The following is a 21,077-nucleotide window of genomic DNA, read 5'->3' as shown; positions in this document are numbered from 1 at the left end:
ATACACCTGCGCTGGTAGTTCTCCATTTAGCGTCACCGTCGTGTTTCTCGGTACGCTTGACTCAAAGAATACTGCAGTCATGGAGACAATAGCTCTCCCACTGCCTCCGTGACCACTGGGTACCCAAAACCGGTAGGCGCCGCTCTTCTCGTACCCGATGAAAATCGCCTTGATGGTCTTTGCGTCGAGCTTGTGACGCTGTGACTTCGGCAGTAGGACTTCAGCATCACAGCCAAATACTCGAAGCCTGCTCAGCACTGGGGCGCCGCCAGTCACCGCTTCGAGCGGAGTCTTGCCACCAAGTACCTTTGTTGGGCAGCGGTTCCGAATGTATGCAGCCGTCAGCACCGCGTCACTCCAGAAGCGTTTCCCCAAACCGGCAGCCTGCATCATCGCTCGCGCCATTTCAACGACGACTCGGTTACTGCGCTCAACCTTGCCGTTCTGTTGTGGTGTGTATGGCGTGCTGAACTCCTGTGCAATCATGTTTTCATTGCAGAAGTCAGCGATTTCTCCTCCCACGTATTCTGCCGCATTGTCGCTTTTCAACACCGCCACTCTTGCACTCGGGATCACCACCTTGAGGTTGGCGATGCACTCGCGTAGCGCGCTCAGCTGGGTGACCGAGCTCTTGTCCTTGACAGGGAAAACTGAGGCGAGATGGTATGGCTCGATCATCATGCTCACCATGCCTGTGTAACCGTCCCGTGACGTGGTTTCCATTGGCCCCACATAATCGATAGCGATCACCATCTGCCCGCGCTTGAGCTTTCGCGGCTTCTTTTCCGGAAATGACACACTGGCCAGTTTCCCAGCTGCACAGGACCCACAAGGGAGCAGCTGCGAGCTTCGGGTTGTCACATCACCGGCTTTCAGCAACGCCTTTAAATCCCGAGCATTCAAGTGGCCCAATCTGGCGTGCCAGGTAGCTAAGTCGTCCAATTGGTCTCCAGACGCGTATTCCACCTCAGCACAATTGCCTGTGCTGAGGGCCGATACAACATACAGCCCACTGGTGCGACGTGTAGCAAGTAGCTTATCGTGACCGCTGGTGATGACACAATGCTCACGATTGAAGGTTGCCGTAAGGCCAGCTGCTCCGACCTTGCTCAAGCTCACAAGATTGCGCTTGAGGCCTGGGACGTACAGCACGTTGTCCAGTGTGCAGGTGCCGTTAGAGACGAGAGGTAGGTGAGCCGTTCCGCGATGCGTAGCGCTCAGCTTCATGCCACTCGCAGTCGTAACCACGATGTCATTGTCCATCTTGTTCAGGCCATTGAGCAGACCACGCGATCCCGTCATGTGACTCGAAGCTCCTGAGTCAATGATCCAGTCAGCTCCCACCGACTCTGCACTAGAGCTGACTTGGAAGGAAAAACCGCTTTCCTCACCTTCGTCGTCGTCTTGTCCAGACGTAGCAGCGTGGCCGAAGGCACCACCAATTTGCTTGGCCTTGCACTCGTTCTTGAAGTGACCGTACTTCCCGCAGTTGAAGCACTTGCCCTTCTTCGCGCCTGGCTTTCCGTGCGTAGCAGCAGCAAATGCATTACCACCTCGCACAGCCTGCGTTCCACCACGCTTTCCGCGTTGCGTCTGCGTCGTGCGGCGCCTGGCTTCGGCAGCCGCCTTGATCAGCAATTCCTCCATCGAAACACACGATTCCAGCGATCCAATGTAGCCATTCCAGTCAGGTCCAAGGCTCAGCAGGAAGTTGCTCTTCTTTTCCGCGTCCGTCAGAACTACCTTGTAGCACTCCAGCTCAGCAAGCATCAGGCGCGTCTGGCGGACGTGCTCCAGCATGTCGCCACCAACGTCGACATAAAGCGACATGTACTCTCGCTTGAGAGCCCCAACGGTTGTGTCACACACGTGACGATGCGTCTTCTGCAGCGCCCCCAGCATGGCCTTCGGGTGCTGAAGATCAGCCACCAACGCAGCTTGATCATCCGTCAGCGCTGCCAGAATGATGGTCATGGCCAGCTTCTGCTGCATCTCCAGTTGGTGCAGCGGTCGCTCTTGCTGCCGTAACGGCCGATCGGCTTGGCCGGACTCTTCGTTCTCGAGCTGGAGCAACGTCGGTGCGGGCTTCAGCACCGCGCTCCATACGTCCTTCACCTCCAGGTAAAGTTGGAGTTGCCGCGCCCAGACTCGGTAGCCCGTTCCGTCGAACTTGCGAAGCTTGGTCGTGAACGCGGTCGTGGTGTTGGCACTCATAACCTGTCGAGTTGGTTGGAAGGAGACGGGTGAGGCGAAGAAGGAGAATTAGAAAGTGAGTGAGATTAGAACTTACGCAAAGCCTGCTTACACCTAGTCTGCCTGCAGTCCTTGGGTATCGTGTCCAGTCCAGCACGCTGTCGTGTCCTACCTTGAAGTAGACCTTGAAATTGCCAAGATGACTCAAGTTACCGTTGCACCTGCGGTCTTACCACTTGATGACGCGTCATATGTAGACCGTGTGCCGCACTGTGCTCACAGAGTAGCACGTTCCGACAGTCGCTATCGTCACGACCCTGTGCGCTTCAACTGCATCGGCCGATGTTAACTCAACCAGCAATACCACCGCGCGCCACCTGCAAACCGTCACCGACTGGCGCACGACAATGCTGGATGCTGTGAACAAGGAACGAGTGGCCGTCGGACTACCGAGGCTCTGCATGAACAATAAGCTACAAGTGGCTGCCCAGGCCCACTCGAAAGACATGGCCCTGCGTGACTTCGTCAGTCACACAGGCTCGGACGGGTCTACTTTGTCGACTCGAGTCCAGGATGCAGGATATCGCTGGACTAGTGTCGCCGAGAACATTGCGGCCGGCCAACTAACGGTGGGCAGGGTCATGACTTCTTGGATGAACTCCGCCGGGCACAGAGCCAACATCTTGAGTGCCAGAAATACAATGTTGGGCTGCGAATACGCTGGCACCTCCAACAGCAGATACAAGTACTACTGGACGCAAGTCTTTGCATCAGGCAGTACCGAAGCTTGCGGGTGAAGCAGCAAAGCCGATAGACATTGTACTATAGTGGTATTTTGCCGAGACAATGTACATAACTCTCTTTAATCGAAAACAGCTTCAGCTTCGATGTCGTCACGCAAAATGATTCTGGGAACTGGAGAAGCTTGGTCGTCAGTCGAAATGCCTCATACAGTCTCTACCTTTCTGCCTGCCCTGCAGAGTCTGCAGTACTGTAGGCTGAAGCTCAGGTCATCCGCGATCTTTCGTCGTTAGCGAACCGTGTGTCAGCATAACTGACATTGTACCCCCCATCTGACGCAGCTAGCGCGATTGATGAACGGAACACGATGAGATTTCTACGGATGCTATGGGCACCGCCACCTCTAAAAGCTCGCAGTCATGCACTTCGAAGTATACGTTTAAGGCAACCTGCCTCAATCCCGTGACCACTTTATCAGCTCATTCTGAATCTCACCACCAATACCCGAGTACTCCCGTGTGACTCTGCAAGTAGCACCATGCCAACTGTTCCCCGTGACTCCATCGTCCTTCTGGTGTTCTTGGCCTTCACGTTGCTCGACTACTCGACGTTGGCATCTGCACTTCCAACGACGACTGTCGGCTCTGCTGTTGCTACAGAGATCACTAACTCCACAGTTACTCGAGAGCTACAGACGTACTCGTCGACTGGTTTCCAGACGCTGCTGCTTAAGGCTGTCAACAAGCAGCGAACAGCTAAGGGGTTATCCAAGTTGTGCATGAACAAGAAGCTGCAGACTGCAGCCCAACGCCACTCGAACGACATGGCCGCCAACAACTACATGAGTCACACTGGTTCGGACGGATCGACGATGTCGCAGCGGATCACGACTGCAGGCTACAAGTGGAGTGCCTGTGCCGAGAACGTCGCGGCCGGACAGACGACGGTGGATGCGGTGATGACAGCGTGGATGGCGTCCAGCGGACATCGTGCCAATATCCTGGGCACCAAGTATACCATGTTCGGTTGCGGGTACGCCTACAAGTCGGGCACAACCTACAAACACCACTGGACGCAGAATTTTGCCACCGGCAGTAAAGAGAGCTGCTCGTAACTAAAAACGACCAACGCTTCGCTTACCGTTTTGAGTTATTATGAAAGCGTACAAGTGAGAAGCGCAAAAATGAACCGCGAAAAGGATATGGAAGACCAATTTACACACTCCATTCACTCCGCTAGCTATATAATAATAGACTGGTGCGATGCACGCTACAGGGAGCGGGGCTGACACGAGCGTGGAAGAGCAAGTCCAGTTACGGCGGGTGTTTCGGCTGCTAGCGTTCGACACTCCTCTTCGACGACTGGAGCACAAGCTCGAGGTGGTTGATCGGCGTGGCACACAGTGACAAGACCTCGCTGACCATGATCGAGTTGTGGTGATTTACTCAGAAACTGTCGGAAAGGGAGCAGGGGGTCAAGTGTCCAGAGGTACAGGGTACAGGGCGTTGTATAGAGGCGTCACTTAGTGAGGCCAGTAAGTCAATACTAGTGCTCCATTTATGATACATGTACGACGTATATGATGCTGACAGCGACAAGCTCCACGAGGACGATACGCGCAATTGGAACAGGACACGAAACGAGAGCATTACATGAAAGAGAAGCTCAAGTACCTCGCCACGCTACAGGATGAAGAGAATCTCGGACATGAACTCGTCAGCTTCAAGTACCCGATCGACACGAAGGGTCTGTTGACGGTCTACGAACAGCTCGGATACCAACTCTCAGGACAGGAAAAGGGTCGTCTGGAAGAGGTGATTTGGCAGGTGAACGACAACCTGGACGGTGCTATCTGCTTCGAAGAGTTCGTCAACAGCTACGTGAGGTCGCGCAACGATCGCTCGGGCCTCGAGCCGTCCGAAATATTCTTCCTCACGTGTTTTCTTATGTTCGACAAGGAGTGCTGCGGGAGGGTACGCCTCGACGATGCAGCATGTCACTCATTAGCAGTCTGATAAGTCGTGTATGTGGCACCAGATCTCCTTGGACGATGCGATGGGAATATTGTGAGAGATCGCACGCCAGTCCCTTCGTAGCAGTCAAAGGCGCACTAACCTCGCTATCAATCGTAGGTACCTCAAGTACGACGAGGCTATGGAACGCGAGATGGAGATCCACTTCGGCAAGCTGCTGGACGAAGGCGCCCATTTCGTAACCTTTGTGGAGGTACGTCCCTTTCGTTCCCCTCTTCTCAAGGCCCTTTTTAATATTTCTGTCCACAACACAGTTCCACGAGGCTACCATTAAGCGTCTGGGTGAGCTCATCGACCAGCAAGCTCCTTTCGCCAGGCCGAACAAGTTCTGCAAAAAGCTTTAGCGATAGAACTCACTGCAATATACAGTATCCGCAAAGGTACTTTAGAAAAACTGTCGTTTGCATCTGATGCAGTGGTGTTTCGCCAAGAGTAGCGTCTGAAAATCGGGCAATGGGCATGGATGTTGGTTTTTATCAACGTAGCCGGCCGCATCACTCGGCATCAACGGCCCATTCACGAAAAAGGTAAATTTAATTAATCTAATAATAATTACGGTTGGGTCTCCATTCAAGATCAGCAATATTAATGTCGGGATTTTACAAGTCCTTGATTTTGGAAATGGAAAATTGGTTTGGAATTTAGTACTGTACAGGTACGATAATTGTGTGATACCGTCGAAATTCAAAGTCTTTGATAATTTTTATTACTCAAGAGTAAGAAAAACTCGTGGCAAGCTTTAAAATTTAACGCAATGTCTATCTCTTCTACTTAAAGTTGTTAGTCCTTCAACCGCAAATTTCGACATTGCCCGACGCAAAATCTTGCGTCCAGTAGTGCTTGTACTTGCTGCTGGAAGTGGCAGCGTAACCGCAGCCAAACATTTTGTGCTTTGTGCTCAATATGTTGGTTCGGTGTGGCTTAGACCTCATCCACGACGCGAGAACGCTGCTCACTGTTGCCTGGCCGGCAGCGACGTTTTCTGCGATGGAAGCCCATCGGTAACCCGCACCTCGGACTCGAGACGACATGCTTGATCCGTCCGAGCCGGTGTGACTGAGGAAGCTCCGCTTAGCCATGTCTGACGCATGGACCTGAGCAGCATTTTGCAGTTTCCTGTTCATGCAAAACTTTGGTAGTCCACGAGCTGCACGCTCCCTGTTTACAGCATTCAGCATTGCAATACGGTAGTCGCTGGCGGCTTCTTTCAAATAGCGAGTAGTATTGTTGACAGTCGAGTTGTTATCGGCAGCAGCTTCAAGGTCGGCAGAAGCGCTTGAAGCCCATAGGGTCGTGACGACAATGACGACCAGCAAAGTGGATCGACACAATTTCCGGAGCGACATCTCGGGATATTTGAGTTGAACAAGTAGACCGAGCTCGGACTGGCGAAAAACAAGAGTGGGAGCGGACTCGAAGTCCGAGTCCGCTCGGAAATGACGCCCGGATCCGTTGCAATCACTTCCAACTGCCCTGGGCTGTAACCAGAGATGCCATGGAGCATTGACCCTCGCCTCCACGTTTCAATGAACGAACGTTACTAGTTCGAAGTAGACGTTATGCGTAATAACTTTTTAGGCATTATTTTAACGTCTTCCAGAACTTCTGGGCCAGCAGTAACGTTAGTGGTCGGTGGTGGTTGCTGTTTTGCCTTGCCTGTCGCCTACGACATAATACAGTGCCTGACTGTGATAACGGACGCCATGTCGATTCTCGAGCCAGATGAACAACTTGTCATTCCGATGATATTAGAGCGCTGTCCAACTAAGCTTTTAGATAAAAAAATTATGTAAAATAATTAAACAATAAAATTGTTCTGTTTAATAATTTTCTATTTTTAAATACCGGTACTTAAATACTATCCGATAATTGTTTTAAACTTCCTCTGTCTGAAGGATTAATTCTTCAAGTTTAAATTACTACGGGAAGACTCTACGATGCTGTAGCGATCAACAGGAATTAAAACAAATCTTAGAATTCAAAGTGTTGTCGATTAGATTGATAAAGTGCTCATCATATCATCAGCACCCTTGGCAATGAAGTCATCTTCTAAGAGCCCGTCAGCATAGTGCTTTCCCGCAACGTCCCGTGATTAATATGTTCAAATTAAACGCGATGGCGTCACACGAAACCATAGACAAGATTCCAGAAAATGTGCTTGTTGTATTCGAATCGCCACATCTACTCGTCAACTTCGTTGCTCTTTGGTTCCTGCCATCGCATAGAGAAAACAGAAGACACAGGTGAGTAAAACTGTAGAGATGAAATGGTTTGTTACACAGTGCATCGTTATACCTGCGGCTCCAAGTCGTCCCCGTAGTTGATGGCGTGGTCCACGTGCATGAGCACGGTTTCAATGCTCTCCTCGCGGTTTATGTTCATAGGAACGAAAGCGACCATACTAAAGTCGTTGATCTGTGCACAGAAGTAACCCAAATTACAAATTAAACGTGCGCGAGTCGCCCTTTGCATGAGCATACAGGGGTGCACCAGGTTCACGTACCACGTTGCAGATCGCTGTGCTCAGCGGACGCCACTTGGGATCAGTGGAGTTCGCGAGGTTTTCGAGGAGATAGCCCTCCGATGGGTCCAAGTATCTGCAATAAACATTCGGTATTAACATCTGAAACCTCACCGAGTTCACAGAATCCGCACGTACTTTGACATCTCCTTCTCATCGACAAGATCGCACTTGGTGAGGACATTGATGTGAGGCAGTTCAAGTTGAACCATGGCCGAGAGTGAGCAGAGCACGCCCGAGATGAACTTGGTCGGGTCAACGATAAATAAGGAGTCGATCTGAGCACACCGAGTGTAGGTAAGGCATACGCAGAAAAACCCGAGGTCAAAGCAACAAACCAAGTAAACACAACAAATGTTGAATCCCCAGTCTTTCAGGGAATCGCAAAGCTGCTTCATCACTGGAAGGTGCGAGTACAGCTCGATCTGGCCTGCGTAAACCCAGCAAGTACTGCCACTTCAGCACTAGCACACCCTGGTATTAATCCAGCACAACCCACTAACTAACCTGGGCAGTCGAAGATGAAATAGTCTTCGTCACTGTACTCTCCCAGGAGGTCTTGCAGCCAGTCGAGGTTCTGCACAAGATACCTTTTGTCGACACTCCATCGGTCAGTCCACGCTCAATTCTGACCAAAATGCAGCAGTCCAATACTCACTCCATGCAGTAAATGAGGCCACCATTCGGACCGTAGCCCAATTCCTCCATCACGTCTTCCACGCTGATCAAATCGCGGATGTCTGGTGCATCTCACAGCAGAAATCGTTACTCCACCGGGACTGACGCAAATTTAATAGGACAAGCGGCATACCGAAGGCCACGGGATAATCGAAGTGGTCAGCGGCTGGATCCAGGTTCACCACATACGTCATACGTCCAGACGCAGCGCAGAACTCGTGCATGTTATTGCAGTACGTGGACTGCAATCGAAAAGCAGCAAACAAACCAGCACCCTTGGGTCAGAATTCGCTCAAATTACAGCAACCGAGTGGAAAATCAACGGAGAAGAGCATCGGACTTTCGTCGTACCTTGCCGGTGCCCGCAGGGCCCATGACCATTTGACAACAGCGCATGATGAACGAGCTCCAATTACGTCGCTTTCTGAATGATGACCAGGGCCAGCAACACAGTGCAGCTACCGTAGCTGCTTCGAGTAAGTACGGATTACGTTAGCGCCAATAACCGTCTATTATAGAGGAGGCACAGAATGCGCTAGAAAAATGCCTGAGTACATACTTTTAATACTACCGGTACAGTAGTAAGTGCTAAGTACTAGCTTAGTACTACTAAGTACAAGTCTTGGATGACACTTTCTGAACGCACAACAATTGAACGCAAAAGCACATGACATGTTACTGATACATTTCGTTCGAACTCGGCGCTGACTCTGACAGGGTGTCACCGTTTCCAATGGAAAGCGCTTGATGGAAATTCCATCAAGCGCGTGATGTGCCGTCTCCATTACCAGTGACGAAGACTTCATGACGCGCGAGCCTGTTGGCTGAGAGTTTGTCCCTACGCTGCGAGGGAGCCGCGTCGCGAAGACCCGAGGTTATTGCTACTATCCTTACGTTCAATCTCGTCCCAAGAGCAGCCCACAACTCGGTCCATGAACGCGTCGGACCACTTGTGGCTCCCGCCAGGCGAGCTCTCCTTGCCCAGTTTAGCACGCTCATCAAACACACTACTGCATGTCTTGCACACACGCTTCAGGTTGGACCGCTCGTCGGACGCATTGCGGTCGATGTGGCCTATAAAAGTGGACGGGAACGCCTCACTCTCTACCGAGACATGCGAGCAGCGGCCGCAGATGAGGCGACCGCAGTGACGGCAGTGGTGACGGCGCACGCCAACGCCGAGACGACTGAAGTTTCGCAGACAGATCATGCAGCCCTTGCGCTCCATGTTCGGGACCCACACGGGCGGGTACGAGATCTTACCGCAGAGTTGACGCAGGACCTTGCGGTCGACCTTTTCAAAGACCATGTGGCCCTGCGCATCCTTCGCGTCTAAACGACCTCCATGCCGCACCAATCGGTAGGCGACCTCATATAATTTGAGATCCAGAGCCTTGTGAAGCAGCGTACTGTTGCCGAGCGCACCGTTCGGGTCTGTCTTGTGTTGCAGCAACATCTCAGCAATAAGCGGATCATCGCGCTTAGTCGTGACGATGTGCACAGCCAGCGGTGTCTGGTTCCTGTTGTTCACACGTGAGGCGTCGGCGCCGTGCTCCAGCAGGTACTTGGTGATACGGCGCGACTTGGCCGACGCCAGATGCAACGGAGTGTTCTGTCGGTTGTCCACGGCATCAATCAGCAGACCGCGTGTCTTTTTACCGCACAGCAACTGCACGGCGTGCAGCTGGCCGAAGCGCACAGCAATGTGCATCGCCGACTGGCCGTGCACCGGGTCACGCTCCGTGAAGTCCGTGTTCCTGTCCAGCAAACACGTGCGCAGCAGCTGGATATTGCCGGTCTTAACAGCGCGAAGATAGTCCGAAAGACCCTCTTCCGTCACGCGCGGACCAAAGTGCATGACGGAGCCGCGTCCGCTCACTAGATCCGTACTGCGAGTGCTAGCGAACGGGTCTACACCGCGACTGCTGTCGAACACGTTGCTGCTTCGGCTGCTACCGAACTGATCGTTGCTGCGGATGCTGTCGATCCCCATGTTGCTGCTGCGACTGCTAGCGTACATGTCGACACTGCGGCTGCTCTCGAAGTTTTCCGGGGCTAAGCTATCGCGGGACATCATGGCTGTCTTGAGGTCCTGAGGCTTGAGATCACTCGGACGGTAGCGCATCATGCTATCGCGGTGGCCATTGTTACTCCCACCGACCGGATGAGACGCAACTTCGGGTACGGTTGGCGCGTCCGTGGCTTTCTTCTCCACCGACAAGCGATCGATCTCTGAATTGCCGCGTGAATTTCGAGGCACTCCCAAATTGACCATCTTGTTGTTATCCGCGGGGTTTGCAGGCGACTGATTCATGGGCATACTCTTGCACTTGCGGAGCTTCAGGTCTGTGGTTAACTTGTCATCCACGCTGTTGTTCAAGCTACGGCGTCCGCTGCTGTGCGGTGGGCTTTTGCGACGCGAAGATGGCTGCGGAGACTTCACCTTAGGCATCGTGGGGGGAAAGTAGTCGTCGTCATCCTCGTCCTCGTCGTCATCTTTCTTGTCATCGCGCTGTTTGTCCTGCTCATCCTCCTCGCCGGCACTGGAGATGGGGTCGGTGTCTGGAGACTTAGGGCTGGAGTCCTGCGTGTCCGTGATGGAAACGTTGGACGCCTTCTTCATGAGGTTGGACGGGAATGCCGGTTGCAGACTACCACGCGGAGCTGCCATCCAAGCCGGGTCGTCTGACACGTCGTCGTCGTCGCTGTCGCCGTAATACGGTGACTGCTGCGAATGCTGTTGCTGGTTAGATACTCGCACTGAGAGACTGCCGCGTACGGGTGGCGCATTGTGGTTCACCAGGCCTTCGTGGTACGGCATGTAGGCCAGATCCAGCTCGTTGCTGGTGCGTGTTTCCAGCATCGGTGACGCAAGTCGCACTGTTCGTAAGAAACCGCTTCAAAGAGCTCTGCTGCTAGCCGAGGAAATGCGCGAGTGACAGAAGGGGTCGGTTGTCGATTTGCAGCTCCGTTTCTGCGACGCAGTGCATACCGTACCGTAACCCTTCTGATTGTGACACGGACATGGAAATTCCAAGTTGGAATGCAAGTTGAACTATTAATAGTAGCTTAGAGCTACATGTACTGTATTTGACCTGTACTAATACTATTATTATACTTTTTATTTGATAGTGCCAACTGGGTCACAATTTGTGACCCAGTTGGCTGTAGAGACTCTCAACTTGGAGGTAACCGTTGCTGTTCGTGCAATGTTCGTGGTGTTCTGTGGGCAGGAGGCCATGCTGCCTCTTCCCTGTGTCACACATGGAAGTTGGCGTTTTAATTTTCTCGTGCTTTGATGCAACACGAAGGAAGTTTGCCAGCAACACAAGGCGGACAGGAAGCTGCCAGCTGGAATCTGTCCTTCCAACGTAGGTTGCACTTCTCGCATCCTGTGCTCATGACCGGAACGACCGGAAAACCATCGCCCGCACCGTAAGGCACAAGAACTGGGCTAGTGACCCGTATGTGAAGGCCTTTGTGGCTCAGTGAGCTGTCTGTGTTGCATTGTGCCAGGCTGTATGCTTGGTGGAACTCCATAGACGCCGATCCCGGGTGATAACTGTTGCACTTTGTCAGACGTTATTGTACAGACTGTAGATTCATACTGTCACAGTTATTTTTTTTTAATAATACCGGTACAGTGATCGCTGGGGCCGTGGCATTTGCACGTGGAGGCACGAACCGCACAATTACTAATACCCACGTTGATGGCATTTTGGCAGCTTGGCCGCTTTTCCGTGCAGCGGCAAACATTCAGGTTTCTTGAAGAACCTCTTCGTTCGACAATGCGATCGCTGTCCCTTTGCGGAAATGTTAGAGTTGCGGGGCAGCTCGCTAATAGTGAGTCGCTATGGGCACCGGTAACGCTTGGACGCATTGCAAACGGGTGTCATGGTCATCCAGCTCAACGAAGGTGTGGTCGCATCTGGTAGACGATGCTGGGCTTATGATATCACACCCCACTCCGAGAGAGCACGGATAAGAAAGATCTATGAAGAAAATGAGAAGATCAAAAGGCTCCAACTGAGCAAACGATCTTCTCATTTCCCAAGTGATAAACGACAAAAGCTTTGCAACGCCTTTCCGGCTAGGAACCCGGTATACAGTGACCAGCAAAGGCGTCCGACATGATGCCGGCGGCATCTACCCCCGTTACTTAGGTTCTCATGGTACAGGACCCGTACCATGAGAACCTAGTGGTCGTGGACCACGGTCCGTGGTAGCCTGCCAACACTTCAAGCACTCCAGCATCTATTAATGGTTTGCGACCTACCTGTCACAGGAGGATACACTCAGCTTTAGCTAGTCCAGCCCGTCAGTACCTAGTGTTGTGCCCTGAAATGATCGGACGCAGACGTTGGTCGAGGCACGCAGCAGAAGGCGATCGAGATCGATACTGTAGCTGCATATCCAGCCAGCATCCATCCAAGCTCAATATCAGCAGCATGCTGAGGGCTATTAACTACTTCGACTTTCAAATGCGAACCCTAGGACAACGCCAGAATAACTCAAGCAATTGGGCAGTTCTCTTATAAACTGCATTTCAGTCTCTATCGTCAACGCGTCCTTGTATTACATATCGAGGCCTAGTACTGTCCATACTGGTATTCTTCCTGCTGCTGCTGGATCTGCGGCTTCTTGCCCTCCAAATGCGCCAGAACCTGAGATAACTGGAACTTGACTTCCTCGTTCATCTGCACAGCAACATCACCAACGTTAAGACAGCTCCATTTCTTCGTCGCATTTGTATACTGCGCCGCAGTGACCGCACCATCAGATCCGTGTTCTCTTCCTCCTCTTTGCTATCAACGAACTTCTTGAGCAGCTTGGCCGCCGCCTTCTCGCTGATCGCCGTCGTCTTAAGCACCTCCATCCCGTTTGGAATTGGCTGGCCGCAACCGAAAGTATACATTATATACATGTATACTATAAATACTGCACAAAGTGCGTCGAGTATGCCGACGACGTGGCTCACCGGTGCATTCCAGTGGCCCTCGTGGGCGTCTTCCTGTTGCCTGGGGCTACTCGTATGTCTTCTGTCTCTGCACACGATAGAGAAGCTGTTCGTCCTGCAGACATCTAGATATACGAGTGGCAAACAAATCTATACCACGAACGATGAGGCTTTTGCGAACTTCCAGCGGCAGTATCTTGTCGTCTACGGTCTCGTCATGTTCGCCGACTGGTTGCAGGGCACGCACATGTATAGTTTGTACCAGGTGCAGCGTTAAAACTGCACTACGCGATACTGAAGTGGCTCAGCTGATACTTGTCGTCGTCTTTGCTGTTGGACAGAGCTACGACATGAACGTCGGGGCACTATTCCTAACAGGGTTCCTATCCTCGGTGGTGTTTGGCAATTTGGTTGGGCCGCTGGTTGACAAGTACGGACGACGCAAGGCGTGCTTGGTGTATTGTGCTTTGGAGGTCGGTGCGGTGCTGGAATTGTAATTAGAGAGGTGCAGATTGACTTTTTGGTGTCTGTTGCTGATGTTACTGCATTAGATCGTTATCAACATTTTAGAGCATATACCGATTATGGCAGTTCTACTGGCTGGGAGAGTAATGGGTGGGATCTCGACGTCGCTGCTTTTCTCGGCCTTTGAGAGTTGGATGGTCACGGAGCATCGGCGACGGGGTAAACTCCTTTTTCAATTGCTGTTGACTTACTCTTCTTGGCATCTCGTGTTAATATATTATCTGTCGTTTAGGCTTTGCGAATAGTCTGCTGGGAAAGACATTCGCTCATGGGTCTGAGATTAATGGTGTTGTCGCTGTAATTGCTGGGCTTATTGCTCAGATTACTGCCGATGTTTTTGGAGATATCGGGCCATTTCGTGCTGTGGTTATTGTGACGGCAATCGCTGCTGCATTTGTTTTCTCTTGGTCTGAGAACTATGGATCACCAACCAAAGATAGTCGCGAGGAGATCCGAAAGCTAGACAATTCGGAAGACAGCAGAGTAACAGCTGACTCCGGTATGCTTGCGGATTCGTACGCATTGGGCTGTTGCTATTCGCTTTTTGAAGGAGCGATGTATGTGTTTGGTAAGTGTCATATTGCCACATAATGCTAGAACATCCTGGGCTAATTTTTCATACTGTAGTATTTTTGTGGTATCCAACACTGGAGGCTGTCGTGCCGAGCGGTGAACTGCCAAGTGGTCTGGTGTTTTCGAGTTTTATGCTGTGCATAGCTATCGGTGGCAAGCTGTTCAATCTAGTAGACAACTCGTGTGTTCGTGAGGAACTGTTGCTCCTGGTTACTGCTACAATTTCTTCGATTTCTCTCCTCATTCCTACGGTTCGCTTTGATGATGTCGTCATGGTGGAATTGCTCGTTTGAATTTGCTCACAGTCTTCTTGTTTTGTTGTTACAAAGGTTTCGGAAAACTATCAGTACATCTTAGGCGGATTTTTGGTATTCGAGGTGAGCAAATGAAGCGGCCTAGACTAATTGGTTCAGCGGTACTCACGCTATCTTGTCTGACAAGGTGTGTGTCGGACTGCTTTCCCCATGCTGCGCAACGTTGCGAAGTAAATATTTCCCGAAAGCCGACTTGTGCACAACATTATCACTGTTTCGACTGCCAACGAACATTTTGGTGGTCCTCGGAACTGCAGGTGCGAGCTACTTCACCAGTGATCAGCTTTATTACGGGTGCAGTGCGGTCCTTGTAGTAGCTACCGGATGTGCTGCGAAACTGGTTCGGTCTTCGTCGATCACATCGACGCCACGAAGAAATCGTAAGGCACAATAAGCACGGAGTTTCAATCTGTCATAACCTGGTTGAGCTGCCGAGGCTGCCTCAGTAATTCTTGGGAAATACTTCAAAGTAATAATGTTATACTACATAGTATCTCTGTCCACTGTCTCATTCTGGCGTTTGCTTTCGCTTGCTCCTTGATCACGTCTATTTTTTTTATCAACCTAATTGTCACTACTCCCAGATACTTTGCCTCTGATGAACAAGAATATGAGCAGAAGGAAAAGCTGCAGATAACACAAAAGGAATACGTGAGCACATAGTGTAATCCCACCACATCGCATTCGTGTAGCAAGCACACGCACCAGAATTAATGCTCCGATGGCAATGTTCATCTTCACGTTTTCCCACCATAAGTGGCGGTGGAGGTTCGAGCTCGACTTGGCAAATGCTGCAGATTGGGAGCTACACGGCAAAAAAAAAAAATCGAGTTAGTATTCGTAACCTCATAGAGCTTACTGCACAGTAGGCTATCGTCTACGCACTTCAGCTGGTCCGTTCTGTCCACAAGCAACTCAATTTTATCGCCTCGTTCCAGCACTTTATCTGTCCATCGCATCGAAAACAACTCCGTCAGCGCTGTCTTCGATATGCACACCTCTACACTCAACGTCGTACTGATATTGTCCTGAACGTTGAATTTTACATTGTCCAGGTCCTTCTTAAGCGCTTGCAGCTTCTCCGCCCCTTTATCTGACGAGAATGTTTCCTACTCCAGCACATTCACAGTCAGTATTCTATCGCCCAATTAAAATATCTCTTGTAAAACCATTTGCTTCTTCAGCGTCGGCGCAAAGTCCCGATTCATGTCCAATTTGAGCTTCGTGGCCTTGCCTCGTATGCCAAACTGGTTGTCGAAAAGCTGGTTAATGTGCTTAAGAAACAGAGCCGCCGAACTGCCACAAACATCAATACCACATCCGTTTATGCCCAGCCAATAGCGAACGCACCTTTTGCCGAACGCAGCGTTAGTGACACAGACGTAGGCCACTTCGTTGTCCACACGGTAGCTGTACGTCTTGCCATCAAAGTCCATGGCCTCCACTGCGTCCTCGGCCAAATTAAGCTTCTTCAGCAACTTCTGTGCAAACTCGTTCATGCTCTTGTCGCCACCGTTGCTGTGCTCGGCCAGAGGACAGTGTTGGTTGGCCACCACGCAGTAAAAAATCGCCATGGCGAAGCAGCAACAATCAAGTCGAAAAATGCCAGTGAAAATAAAACGTTTCTTCTCGTCGACCAATCGTACTTAACAATAGGAAGCCACGGTACCCTTAGTGTAAGCCACTTCAACTTCCACGAGTTGCGACCTTTTGACTTGACACATTGCTTCGCGAGAATGGAGCAAGACCTGTCGTACTCGTACTCGTCTAAGCCGCGACCCGTGCAGACAAATCGAGGCAAAACGCGCGATGGCGGTAATAAAGCTGTCCCGACAAATATTATGCACGACCCCAGGATCCCGCGCGGCAGTGTCTTTGCTCCAGTACGAGCTGAAGCTTGTACAATCAACAGTTCCATCGCCACTAATTGTGATTGCGTAGGTCAACACGTCGAGATCAAGTGAGGGTCGGGAGAAGGCGAAGAAGCGGAGAAACACAGCAAATAAAAGGAGGAGTAACAACAATAGGAACCATGTGAACGCCTTTAAGACGATGGCTGGACCGTCAAACGGATGTAAGTGGATCACGATAGTTTTGCTGATATAATATTCGTGTAGTGACTTGTAGACAATTCACATTACGCCGTGGTAGTCACTTCGATATCACTGGCTTCGAACCTGATTGAACAAACGCAGCCAACATCAGAGCGCGAGTCCTTCAGCCAGACGGACGAGTTCTTATCGCGGACGGTGAATGCACGCAATGCAAAAACGAACGACATATTCATACGACCGAAGATCGGTATCGACACATTTACGCAGGCGAGTATTTTATCGGGTTGAGCATGGATTTATCTGTTTCGCTAATTTTTCACTAATGGCTGCCTTGAACAGATTGAAGAATCCGATGGACTGTTTAACTTTGATGTCGAGGTGAAGCCGCTTTTGAATGTATTGGTGAACAAAACACTCGCGCAAGCATTGTTGGAAGTGAAGGAAGAGCAGGAGATGCAGATTTTACACTGTCAGCATGAAGTGCTGAAGGCCGAAAAAAGTGACGCAAGACAAGAGGAGCGTGAGTTGGAGGAGAAGGCTAAGGAAGCAAACCGCAGGAAAGAGCTCGTAAAGAAGAAGAAAGATGAGCAGCAGATACACGACCAGATTATGCGCAGGAAGCTGTTCGCGTGGCAGTTTTCGCGTCCTCTGGTATCCCAGGCGATCGATCAGGCAACAGCTACACTGCAGAACAAGGGAGTATTTTATGATCCAATGCTCCGAAATCTTGTTATTTGGCTCTCAAAGGGTATTTACGATGGTGCCGACAATGTCATTTGTTTGCGTGGTCTCGCGACGGAGTTGTTAGATGGTACGTTTTACATTGGAAGCTGGTGACTCGGCTTGGCATTTTTATTGACGCTCGGGATTCCGCCGGCTCTAGATCTTATCTTTCACGGACTTCGTCGACAAGCTTTGTTCGCGCAATTACCTCTAAACGAAAGTGAAGCCATGGTTCGGCTTCTACTTCGGAATCCTTTCGTTTTACGTATCCCGGAAGATGCACCAAGCGGAACTGAGCCCCTGTCTGTAAGTGTTATCGGGCCCATCGCACTTTCGCGTAGTGATAGTTTGGAGGCCATAGAAAGCAGGATTGAGGTACGTTGCTTGTGTTTTTTTTTCATTAATTACCTTCGCTCTAATCGTGCGGCCGACACGTTTTCACAGGCGTGGATAGTTGAAAACGTAGGAAGCCCGGTGGACATTCCCAAGGGGGGCTTTCTCTCCTTGTTACAGCTAGCAAAGACAATTTAGCTAAACACGGGTATACCCAGTGTCTCTTAAGAGACTTTTGAAATGGTGGTATGGTACAGAATTGTTATCTCTCGCGCCAGAATGGGCTGCTTTTGCAGACGAAAACTCGGTAGTTTGTGTAGCTAGCTACTCTAACCCCGTCTCCTTATACATCATCCACTCTTTGTCCTCCAAGCGACCAGACATGAGCTTAAGCAGTCTGTCGGCCGTGACGTTGTCCTCATCCTCGTCCACTTCTGCGAAATGCACCTTGTAGGTGCCGTTATCATTCCGTGCGATCACTTCGGCCTCGTAGTACAGACGAGAGCCCTGCTCCTTGACTTTAACTCGATCACCCACCTCGATCTCGTCCCACTTGGCGATACGCTTAACGTCACTGCGCGAGATGCCGTCCAGCACCTCCACATTGGACACCTGGATGCTGCAGCAATCTTCCTGCACGTCTGTTACAATCTACAGCACATTCGCGTCAGTATAATCCCTATTGAATTGCTGATTTAACGCTGATACTCACTCCAACGACGCGTTTGGGATGATCTTCGACCTGGAAGGTTACGACATCCCCTACCACGATCTAGACACAAATTCAACAAACTTAGCTACAATGCATACACACTTTTAGTATAGCTACTGCGTAGACACCTCGCCGTTGTTGTCCGTCGAGGCACCAGCACCCATGCTTTATATCTAGTTGGCGGGTAGCAGTTGGCGAGTTAGTGCCGTGGATGTTACGGCTCTTCAACTGCTATCTTTATAATACCACTTGTCACTTATTGGTCAAAATGGAAAGACGGTAAGGTCACTTGCGATGACAGCCCCATCATGACCTCCGAAAGCTACCTTCGGAGTACTCTTATCGTGTCATTCACACTATTTCATAATTGTATAGTACTCCTTTCTCTTGTATAAATACCCTGTTTTGTCATTTGCTCATGTGGATGAATGGTGTGGCGCACACATGTCACCGCCTGTTTGCCACTCTCTTTCATATCACCGCTCAGCAGCTCCGAGAAACCCGCACGCGTGACGCCAATCTGCTCTTGAGTTGATGAACCGCGTGCTACAGCTGCCGCTGGGATCCAGCGCCCCGCCTGTCGTAGAGAGTTATACTCTTGGTGACGTTCTTATCTGCAAGGCCAACCGCGGGAAGCTGCTGGAGGTCGAGCACCTCATTAAAGCACTGCATGCCGACGTCAACTACCGCAACCAGGCGAGTCAGAGTGATGGTCGTTTGCACCACATCATACATAACTGACTGTGTCATTGCTATTACCACGTCTTTGCAGCACGGCTGCTCTGCGCTACATGGTGCAGCGGCGTCTGGACAACTCGACGTGGTGCAATGGATGGGCACGCACGGCAGCGTAAACTGGAGCGCCACAGACCACGACGACCAGACAGCACTGCACTATGCGGCTTTCTACGGACATCTGGAGGTGGTGCAGTTCTTAGTGGAGAGCGGAGTGCCACTGGATGCGCCTGATAAGTTTGGTCGCCTCGCGCACTGCTCTGCCGCCATCAACGGCCACCTGGACGTGGTCGCGTATCTGTTGGAGGAATGCCCCAGTCCCATTGAGATTAATGCGGTCGACGAGGTATGCTCCGAATTTAGTGAGAGAGAAATTAGAGGCTGACGCGTGTGTTATGCGTACAGTATGGAGGCACGTGTCTGCACTGGGCAGCGTCAAAGGGACGCAAGGAGGTGATCCAGTATCTGTGTATGAAAGGCATCGACATTCACATTACCAGCTATGTGCGTAAAGCTGCTGCTTAAATGGAATTTACCATCTCGCGTTGACAGATTTTGTACGTTTAGGACAACAAGACGGCGTATCAAATTGCCAAGGACAAGCACAAGCAGAAGTGCGTGCAGTTTCTGAAGAGCTGGTACGAAACGTCACAGGTATGACTCGTTTACTGTCGATTTATTGTTAAGAGATCGCTAACGTGAAGAGCTTTTTGCAGAAATTTGTGCATGCGGCGGAAGAAGGAGACGACGAAGAAATCGCGCGAATTATTGCCGATATCAACGGGTCGTACCCGCTGCGGTTTATGCGCGACAAGGTACCGGGGTGTATGAATAATATCTGCTGTGGACCATCGGTTAAACTTTTTGTGGTAACTTTGCCAACAGAACGGTAAAAATGCCATGCATTGGGCTGCAGAGTTCGGTCATTTGTCAACTTTGAAGCTCCTGATCGAACACTTCACTCTGTGGACGGACGTTGACAAGGTTTGTCCAATCTAGTACACTATGGAATGATGTAGTAACTGTACTATGTACGTTACAGTTTGGCCGCAATGCCTTGCATAGTGCAGCGCTTGGAGGCAACAAGGAGTGCGCGTTTTGGCTTATCCGCAAGTCCCAAGACTCGTCAGAATTTCTCTCGTTAACACTGGTAGGCGCTTCGATTTCTTTATCCAGCGATCTGCTGTCGCGGAGTTGAAGTGAATGACCTGACCTGTCTTTTTCCGCATTATTTGCTCCTGTCCTGTAGACGAACAAGAGTCCATCGCGCTGTGCATTTGAAGCCGGCCACAGCTCTCTCGCTAACTATCTCCAAGCCTGGGAAGAAGGCAACGACGATTATTCGACGAATGACGAGGCACCAGCGTCATTGATAGAGAATGACAATGGACGGCCTGCGGGTGATGAAGAGGAAAACGTAGCTCCGCGAAGCAGAAGTATGTCGTGTTGACGGGACTGCTAGTTTATTTGGCTGTGCATCTAATTGTTTTGATGGTGCTGTTCAGATATTGAGACCGTTTACAACTGGCTCAAGTTTTTCAAAATGGAAGAATACGCTCAGAATTTTGAGAAAGATGGGTTTGATACGCTACGTGGCGTGGCAACTATTGACGAGGATGACCTTATCGATATGGATGTGAAAAAGGGTCATCGACGGGTGGTGCTATCTCACATCGAGGAGCTCCGCAACCAGTTGATGATGCTGGACGAAAACGCAGAAGTTGCGGGGATGGAGCCGCTTTCATCACCGGACATTAAGCATGCTTCCACCCATCACGAAGCAGTCGTCAATGTCGAGTATTGTTAGTGCGTCTGGTGAGGCTATCCCTCATCGAACAGAGCGACGAGGATCAATTACAGCACCTCCCCCGCCAACAGACGTGTAGGTAGACAGCTCTCCGGTTGCCGTCTATGTTCTCTTGTCTACGATAAAGGTTCCAGTACCTGAAGACGGGAAGTGCACGCGCAAGGGTTGAGAAATTGGG

General features: G+C 50.8%; 8 protein-coding genes across 8 annotated transcripts; 3 read left to right on the top strand and 5 right to left on the bottom strand.

Moving 5' to 3' along the window:
- Positions 1-5,755: 5,755 nt before the first annotated feature.
- Positions 5,756-6,313, bottom strand: PITG_03170 (SCP-like extracellular protein; the record flags this gene model as incomplete). Its single annotated transcript, XM_002906211.1, has 1 exon — positions 5,756-6,313. The coding sequence occupies one exon, from the start codon at positions 6,311-6,313 to the stop codon at positions 5,756-5,758; it is 558 nt and encodes a 185-aa protein (XP_002906257.1).
- Positions 6,314-7,110: 797 nt separating this feature from the next.
- On the bottom strand, positions 7,111-11,029 carry PITG_03169 (GPN-loop GTPase, putative; the record flags this gene model as incomplete). Its single annotated transcript, XM_002906210.1, has 10 exons — positions 7,111-7,178; positions 7,263-7,382; positions 7,471-7,564; positions 7,627-7,766; positions 7,827-7,918; positions 7,996-8,078; positions 8,147-8,228; positions 8,300-8,408; positions 8,518-8,624; positions 9,061-11,029. 10 exons carry the CDS (start codon positions 11,027-11,029, stop codon positions 7,149-7,151), a joined length of 2,826 nt encoding a protein of 941 aa, XP_002906256.1.
- Positions 11,030-12,755: 1,726 nt separating this feature from the next.
- On the bottom strand, positions 12,756-13,042 carry PITG_03168 (uncharacterized protein; the record flags this gene model as incomplete). The annotated part of the gene is made up of 2 exons (XM_002906209.1): positions 12,756-12,863; positions 12,941-13,042. The coding sequence occupies 2 exons, from the start codon at positions 13,040-13,042 to the stop codon at positions 12,756-12,758; spliced, it is 210 nt and encodes a 69-aa protein (XP_002906255.1).
- Positions 13,043-13,124: 82 nt separating this feature from the next.
- On the top strand, positions 13,125-14,929 carry PITG_03167 (Major Facilitator Superfamily (MFS); the record flags this gene model as incomplete). The annotated part of the gene is made up of 8 exons (XM_002906208.1): positions 13,125-13,235; positions 13,293-13,388; positions 13,465-13,596; positions 13,675-13,807; positions 13,881-14,216; positions 14,276-14,472; positions 14,551-14,598; positions 14,663-14,929. The coding sequence occupies 8 exons, from the start codon at positions 13,125-13,127 to the stop codon at positions 14,927-14,929; spliced, it is 1,320 nt and encodes a 439-aa protein (XP_002906254.1).
- Positions 14,930-15,065: 136 nt separating this feature from the next.
- Positions 15,066-16,109, bottom strand: PITG_03166 (vesicle-associated membrane protein, putative; the record flags this gene model as incomplete). The annotated part of the gene is made up of 6 exons (XM_002906207.1): positions 15,066-15,162; positions 15,241-15,340; positions 15,421-15,481; positions 15,554-15,644; positions 15,705-15,831; positions 15,886-16,109. 6 exons carry the CDS (start codon positions 16,107-16,109, stop codon positions 15,100-15,102), a joined length of 666 nt encoding a protein of 221 aa, XP_002906253.1.
- A 267-nt stretch (positions 16,110-16,376) lies between these two features.
- Positions 16,377-17,426, top strand: PITG_03165 (uncharacterized protein; the record flags this gene model as incomplete). Its single annotated transcript, XM_002906206.1, has 4 exons — positions 16,377-16,418; positions 16,477-16,609; positions 16,663-16,784; positions 16,929-17,426. The coding sequence occupies 4 exons, from the start codon at positions 16,377-16,379 to the stop codon at positions 17,424-17,426; spliced, it is 795 nt and encodes a 264-aa protein (XP_002906252.1).
- Positions 17,427-17,889: 463 nt separating this feature from the next.
- PITG_03164 (uncharacterized protein) lies at positions 17,890-18,521 on the bottom strand (the record flags this gene model as incomplete). The annotated part of the gene is made up of 3 exons (XM_002906205.1): positions 17,890-18,296; positions 18,358-18,417; positions 18,486-18,521. 3 exons carry the CDS (start codon positions 18,519-18,521, stop codon positions 17,970-17,972), a joined length of 423 nt encoding a protein of 140 aa, XP_002906251.1.
- Positions 18,522-18,891: 370 nt separating this feature from the next.
- On the top strand, positions 18,892-20,978 carry PITG_03163 (uncharacterized protein; the record flags this gene model as incomplete). The annotated part of the gene is made up of 10 exons (XM_002906204.1): positions 18,892-19,035; positions 19,130-19,438; positions 19,498-19,596; positions 19,660-19,746; positions 19,809-19,907; positions 19,978-20,076; positions 20,135-20,242; positions 20,342-20,528; positions 20,598-20,812; positions 20,913-20,978. The coding sequence occupies 10 exons, from the start codon at positions 18,892-18,894 to the stop codon at positions 20,976-20,978; spliced, it is 1,413 nt and encodes a 470-aa protein (XP_002906250.1).
- Positions 20,979-21,077: the final 99 nt, after the last annotated feature.

This window comes from Phytophthora infestans, genomic scaffold (assembly GCF_000142945.1).
Source record: "Phytophthora infestans T30-4 supercont1.4 genomic scaffold, whole genome shotgun sequence".
NCBI lineage: Eukaryota > Oomycota > Peronosporomycetes > Peronosporales > Peronosporaceae > Phytophthora > Phytophthora infestans.
Note: the sequence above shows the minus strand (reverse complement) of the source record. Positions and strands in the feature narration are given on the sequence as shown.